The following is a 7,248-nucleotide window of genomic DNA, read 5'->3' as shown; positions in this document are numbered from 1 at the left end:
TACCCTGGTCCATCTTCTCTGGCTAATGATTACCCTGGTCCATCTTCTCTAATGATTACCCTGGTCCATCATCTCTGACTAATGATTACCCTGGTCCATCTTCTCTGGCTAATGATTACCCTGGTCCATCTTCTCTGGCTAATGATTACCCTGGTCCATCTTCTCTGACTAACGATTACCCTGGTCCATCTTCTCTGACTAATGATTACCCTGGTCCATCATCTCTGACTAATGATTCCCTGGTCCATCATCTCTGACTAATGATTACCCTGGTCCATCTTATCTGACTAATGATTACCCTGGTCCATCTTCTCTGACTAATGATTACCCTGGTCCATCTTCTCTGACTAATGATTACCCTGGACCATCTTCTCTGACTAATGATTACCCTGGTCCATCTTCTCTAACGATTACCCTGGTCCAGACCTGGACCTGCTTCAGAGAAGATGACTAAAGCAGAAAAATGTACTGTACTGTCTGACATGGTAATAATCAGAGGAGTGTGCTAAAACACACAGAGATCTATACCAGGCTATGAAGAAGAAGTCTGTAATCAGAGGAGTGGGCTAGAACACACAGAGATCTATACCAGGCTATGAAGAGGCAGTCTGTAATCAGAGGAGTGGCCTAAAACACACAGAGGTCTATACCAGGCTATGAAGAGGCAGTCTGTAATCAGAGGAGTGGCCTAAAACACACAGAGGTCTATACCAGGCTATGAAGAGGCAGTCTGTAATCAGAGGAGTGGGCTAAAACACACAGAGGTCTATACCAGGCTATGAACGGGAAGTCTGTAATCAGAGGAGAGGGCTAAAACACACAGAGGTCTATACCAGGCTATGAAGAGGCAGTCTGTAATCAGAGGAGAGGGCTAAAACACACAGAGGTCTATACCAGGCTATGAAGTCAAAAGATACTCAACAACAACCTGATTCAGTAAACAAATGGTTTTATTTTCACTGATAAAGAAAATAAATAATTCTCAGTGAAACCTCCATCTACAAAAAACAACAAACACATACAGGCTTTTTCCAGACAACATATCTGAACAAAACAACAACAACAAGAGAAAACAACAAGAGAAAACAGAATGTCTTGCCAGAATACGATATGAGGTATGCTACAGATACTACAATACGATATGAGGTATGCTACAGAATGCACGTATCCTAGTATTGTACACAGAACTTGGTACAAGTTTAAAGTAAACACCATTCTCTTTGAAGCTACAAAATAAAACACCTTCCTTTTAAAGCCAACTGGTATAATGTATTATAAAGCAGCTGTAATGCATTAAGGTTTGACCACTTATATCGTCTTATTATCGTCTCGTAGTAATGACTAAATAACAGGCATTTTGAGTCCGTTTTAAAACATAGAAAGAAAGCATTTCATCTGTTGGCTTTAAGTCAAGTGTTGCTAAAAACACCAACAACTGTTTATTAAACATAACAACGGTAGCCATTTTAAGATCTGATGTATGTAGGTGGACTCACAGTATTCAGGCACTAGGTGTGCTACGTTTTTAAAAACATTTTTTTAAATGATTTTAAAATTGTAAAAGTTAATTGCGTCTGGAAGAAAATGAATTCAAAAGAGAAAATCCTAAATGAAAAGAAAGAACTAAAATAGATTTAAAGCATCACATTACACATCATTATTCTCTAAAGATTTATATATTAATCTCATCAAGTAATAAACATATATTAATATTTATATAAATCTCTTACAATCAATCGGTATCGCTTAAAATCGTATCTCCTAAAATCTCTTCAAAACATTTCAGCTTTTACTAAAAGTTGCACGCCTCGCTTTCCAACAGCAGTTATATTAAAACAGTATTTATTATATTACTCAAAACCAAAAAAAATCACATTGACATAAAGGATAATGACTTTTGAGTTTTTTATTTATCTGAAATAGGTTCCTATGAAGAGGTTGAGCCCTGAAAACCGTCAACAAGCTACTGTGTCTACAGTCTCATGGACATGAACAAGCTACTGTGTCTACTGTCTCATGGACGTGAACAAGCTACTGTGTCTACTGTCTCATGGATGGACACAAGCTACTGTGTCTACAGTCTCATGGAGGGACACACTGCCTGTCCTCAGAATTACAAATGGAATCGATAGTGAATAGCAGAAAGAGGTACTCGTTTGAGCACTTTATGGAGACGGGCAATGGAAGGATGACATGCTGAGGCTACTGCACAGCCCTGGGGCACCAAATAAGAGAACAAGTTAACACACTTCTTATAGGACATTTGGAAACTTCTTATAGGATGTTTGGAAACTTCTTATAGGATGTTTGGAAACTTCTTATAGGATGTTTGGAAACTTCTTATAGGATGTTTGGAAACTTCTTATAGGATGTTTGGAAACTTCTTATAGGATGTTTGGAAACTTCTTATAGGATGTTTGGAAACTTCTTATAGGATGTTTGGAAACTTCTTATAGGATGTTTGGGGTACCACTTCCTTTTCACTCAGTTTCAAAACAGGATCTCCTGTTTCGTGCCTACTGAACATGACCATTTGGGTTTTGTTCAAAATGGTACCCAAATTCCCTGTATATAGTGCACTACTTTTGCCCAGGGCTCATTGAGGGAACGGGGTGCCATTTTGTAGGTATTCCCCGTGGGATCATAAGTCCATCCCCAGGCTGTGTATTTGGTCCAGCAGAAAGTCCATGTCTTCTCTGCTGACCTGAGGGCTAATGATGATCTGTCTGAAGAAGTTAGCCTTGTCTCCATGGGGCTGGTAGCCTACCATCATAGAGCCCTTCTTCATCATGCGCTCCTTAACCACTGGCGCCACCTGGGGGTAGGGAGTAGTACATACACTTGTGAGATGGTGGAACTGGGAAGTTAAGGCGTCAGTATTTCCAATAATCTCTCCTTCCTTGTGAAGTAAACACTCATTCACGTGTCAGAACACTGAATTGGTGTTTCCATGTACCAGACATTACCTTTCAGAAAGGAGAGATTATTGGGACATAATAACCAAAGTCAAGTTGTATTTAGAGTCTCCACATACAGATCTAAGGTCCATTTCCGTATGGATTAGGATTGGAGGATTATGGTCCTGCTTGTGCCAGTGGTGGGATCTGAACCCACACCTCCCAAAAGAGACTGGAGCCTAAATCCTCACGGTTAGCTAACATTTGTCTCATTCATATCCTGTGAAATGAATGTTTTTTTTTGTTTTGTTTTTCAACATGAATTAATTCCTGAATTGAATTGTATTTTGTTGTTGTTGTGTTATTGATGACAGGGCTTCTGTTAATGTTGAAGAACACCACAGGAAAGGAGAGGATCGTGTTCTGTATAACGAGGGGGATGTCCTCCTCTGACTTACCGCATGGACATTTCTCCAGAACTCAGGTCCGTCAGCCATGTCCCTCAGACTAGGAGGAATGTACCAGAAACAGACGTTGGTGTACTCCGGCTCCATCACAAGACGGAATCCATCTCTCTTCTTGATCTCCTCTGCCAGATATCTACCAAAGAGAAGGAAGTCGAGAGTGTCACAAATAATTACATGACACAACCGTAGGAAACCCCTTTTTTTCAGGCTACAAGAGTTTTACCGAGCCTTTTTGAAGACACTGAAATGTGTCTTCTAGTCTGTCCAACACAGCAATCCTGCTCCAGTGGTCCTCCTGCTATCCTCTAGAGGGTCCTGTCCTCCAGCCAGACACTGAAATGTGTCTTCTAGTCTGTCCAACACAGCAATCCTGCTCCAGTGGTCCTCCTGCTATCCTCTAGAGGGCCCTGTCCTCCAGCCAGACACTGAAATGTGTCTTCTAGTCTGTCCAACACAGCAATCCTGCTCCAGTGGTCCTCCTGCTATCCTCTAGACCACCACTAGAGGGCCCTGTCCTCCTGCTATCCTCTATACCACCACTAGAGGTCCCTGTCCTCCTGCTATCCTCTAGACCACCACTAGAGGGCCCTGTCCTCCAGCCAGACAGGCGTGTATTCATTCCGATTCTGTTGAAAAACGTTTTTTTAAATGGAATGAAACAGGGATAAACACACCTGAATGTGTCCAATAGAAACTCTCGTTTGCAACTGTTAAGACTAATGATTAAACCCTAGATCAGCTAGATGCAGGCAAGGAATGTGTCACTGTCACCTCGACTACTCGAATTGTTCTCTCAACCTGTGTCCACCTATGTTGTAAACTTTAATTCATAGGCTAGGCAACCTCATGATGGGTATAGGGGAACAATAGAGTATCATGTAGTAGCCTAAACCTATCACTGAACTGGGGGAATATGAATGACAGTAGCCTAAACCTATCACTGAACTGGGTGAATGGAATATGAATGACAGTAGCCTAAACCTATCACTGAACTGGGTGAATATGAATGACAGTAGCCTAAACCTATCACTGAACTGGGTGAATATGAATGACAGTAGCCTAAACCTATCACTGAACTGGGTGAATATGAATGACAGTAGCCTAAACCTATCACTGAACTGGGTGAATATGAATGACAGTAGCCTAAACCTATCACTGAACTGGGTGAATATGAATGACAGTAGCCTAAACCTATCACTGACCTGGGTGAATATGAATGACAGTAGCCTAAACCTATCACTGACCTGGGTGAATATGAATGACAGTAGCCTAAACCTATCACTGACCTGGGTGAATATGAATGACAGTAGCCTAAACCTATCACTGAACTGGGTGAATATGAATGACAGTAGCCTAAACCTATCACTGAACTGGGTGAATATGAATGACAGTAGCCTAAACCTATCACTGACCTGGGTGAATATGAATGACAGTAGCCTAAACCTATCACTGACCTGGGTGAATATGAATGACAGTAGCCTAAACCTATCACTGAACTGGGTGAATATGAATGACAGTAGCCTAAACCTATCACTGAACTGGGTGAATATGAATGACAGTAGCCTAAACCTATCACTGACCTGGGTGAATATGAATGACAGTAGCCTAAACCTATCACTGAACTGGGTGAATATGAATGACAGTAGCCTAAACCTATCACTGAACTGGGTGAATATGAATGACAGTCATCCAATAGGATGTATTAGAAATAAGGGCGTGTTCACGGGGAAATAAAAAGGACCGGTCCTCCCTCATGTTAAACGGCACCGACCGACCCACTGAATCGTATACAGCATTAGACACATGAATGGAGTGGAGTGAGCAGGGCTATCAGTAACAGTCTGAAAATAGCCTGGCCGTTGTCTGGCCTCGTGTCGTACGACCCCCTCCCCTATCTTGGTCCCACACACCCCCGCCAGTCAGTAGGTCCTGAACTGTAAAGGTGACCGCAGGTCATCTGGATCAGAATAGATGAGAGGACAACTAAATGCCACACAGAATAGTTAAGGAACCCTCTGACCCGACTGTAATTTTACTGCCAACGGCCCAGAAATAGAACCGGCTGACCTCCCAAATATACAGCTCCATTTTCTAGGACTGCTTGAATTACATGCAGTCTGCCGAGCCCATTCTGCCGAGCCCATTCTACCGAGCCCATTCTACCGAGCCCATTCTACCGAGCCCATTCTGCCGAGCCCATTCTACCGAGCCCATTCTGCCGAGCCCAGTCTGCAGAGCCCATTCTGCCAAGCCCAGTCTGCCGAGCCCAGTCTGCCGAGCCCAGTCTGCCGAGCCCAGTCTGCCGAGCCCAGTCTGCCGAGCCCAGTCTGCCGAGCCCAGTCTGCCGAGCCCAGTCTGCCTCTGTATTCTCCACTGTACACCTTGTTAGAAAGCTGTGGAGATGCTGTGGTTGCTCGTGTAGAAGATCTATCGTTCCTCAGCCTGGGTTATATCTATTAGAGAGGGGTATCTCAAGGTGTAGGGTTTTACTCCATAGTTAAACTGCTACTACTCTAAGTGTATGGAAAACATACTGTTTTGGATGAGCAATGTTACTGTGTCTAGACCAGAGGTGACCACAGTGTAGAGATGGCCTCCTGTCCTCCTGGAGACTTACCGGGTGACTGTGCAGGCTTTTGCTCAAGCCCTGCTCTAACAGATATGATGTAGATGATTCGGCAGAAGTCTGCATACCTTAGTAGGTCTTAGGTCTTCAGGGTCGGCCACCTTTTGCTAAACAGTCTATTTGTAGCTAGCTACTACTTTGGTATTTTGGGCAGAGACGCTGAGAGCAGGAAGCATTGGACAGATCCTAATTACATTCGATGCAGAGCCCTTCCCATCACTCGGTATTGTCGTCTAGTGGTTAGAGTGGAGGGACGGCAGGTAGCCTAGTGGTTAGAGTGGAGGGACGGCAGGTAGCCTAGTGGTTAGAGTGAAGGGACGGCAGGTAGCCTAGTGGTTAGAGTGAAGGGACGGCAGGTAGCCTAGTGGTTAGAGTGGAGGGACGGCAGGTAGCCTAGTGGTTAGAGTGGAGGGACGGCAGGTAGCCTAGTGGTTAGAGTGAAGGGACGGCAGGTAGCCTAGTGGTTAGAGTGGAGGGACGGCAGGTAGCCTAGTGGTTAGAGTGGAGGGACGACAGGTAGCCTAGTGGTCAAAGCGCTGGGCCAGTAACCGAAAGGTTGATAAATGGAATCCCCGAGCTGACAAGGTAAAAAATATGTCGTTCTGCACCTGAACAAGGCAGTTAAACCCACTGTTCCCCGGTAGGCCGTCATTGTAAAAAATAATTTGATCTTAACTGACTTGCCAAGTTAAATAAAGTTGAAATAGATGTTAAAAGGGGGCCAGTAGAGGGCTGGGAGATTGACTGTTGCTACGGTGCAGACGGCCTGCCACTACAATGTACACTAAAGCTCATACATTAGACCAACACTGTAAGCATTTCACTGGACCAGAGCAAAAACAGATCTGGGACCAGGCTACATAGATGAGTCTGCTATCAAGTCTTTGGAGAAAAAACAAAAGAGAAATATATTTTTGTTTCAAACTGACCTGGCCATAGCGAGGGCTCTGTCCACTCTCTCTTCCAGACCCTTGGTGCCGATGGCTTTCCACATCAGCCAGAACTTGAAGGCGTCGGGCTTGCGGCTGCACTGAATGGACTTGTCTCCCGTGTCATAGCTGACATCATAGAACTTATCCTGCTGGAAGAGGTAGGAGGCCTGGGCCGAGTGGCACCGCTGGAGAAGATTCTAGAACAGCGGAACACAGAGAGAACGTATGAGTCTCTGGAGAAGATTCTAGAACAGCGGAACACAGAGAGAATGTATGAGTCTCTGGAGAAGATTCTAGAACAGCGGAACACAGAGAGAATGTATGAA

General features: G+C 44.1%; 1 protein-coding gene across 1 annotated transcript in view; it reads right to left on the bottom strand.

Annotated features, from left to right (window-relative positions):
* Nucleotides 1-932: 932 nt before the first annotated feature.
* The window catches only part of LOC124021893 (acidic amino acid decarboxylase GADL1-like), a 31,370-nt gene continuing 25,054 nt past the window's right edge, over nucleotides 933-7,248 (bottom strand). The window contains exons 12-14 of the mRNA XM_046337028.1: nucleotides 6,920-7,119; nucleotides 3,356-3,497; nucleotides 933-2,815 (exon numbers count right to left, since the gene is read on the bottom strand). Of these exons, the coding sequence (XP_046192984.1) occupies nucleotides 2,642-2,815; nucleotides 3,356-3,497; nucleotides 6,920-7,119 (516 nt within the window). The 3' untranslated portion in view covers nucleotides 933-2,641. The remainder of the gene's footprint in view (nucleotides 2,816-3,355; nucleotides 3,498-6,919; nucleotides 7,120-7,248) is intronic.

This window comes from Oncorhynchus gorbuscha, unplaced genomic scaffold (genome assembly GCF_021184085.1).
Source record: "Oncorhynchus gorbuscha isolate QuinsamMale2020 ecotype Even-year unplaced genomic scaffold, OgorEven_v1.0 Un_scaffold_1244, whole genome shotgun sequence".
In the NCBI taxonomy this organism is placed as follows: Eukaryota; Metazoa; Chordata; class Actinopteri; order Salmoniformes; family Salmonidae; genus Oncorhynchus; species Oncorhynchus gorbuscha.
The sequence above is the reverse complement of the archived record's forward strand: the minus strand, read 5'-3'. Positions and strand labels throughout refer to the sequence as shown.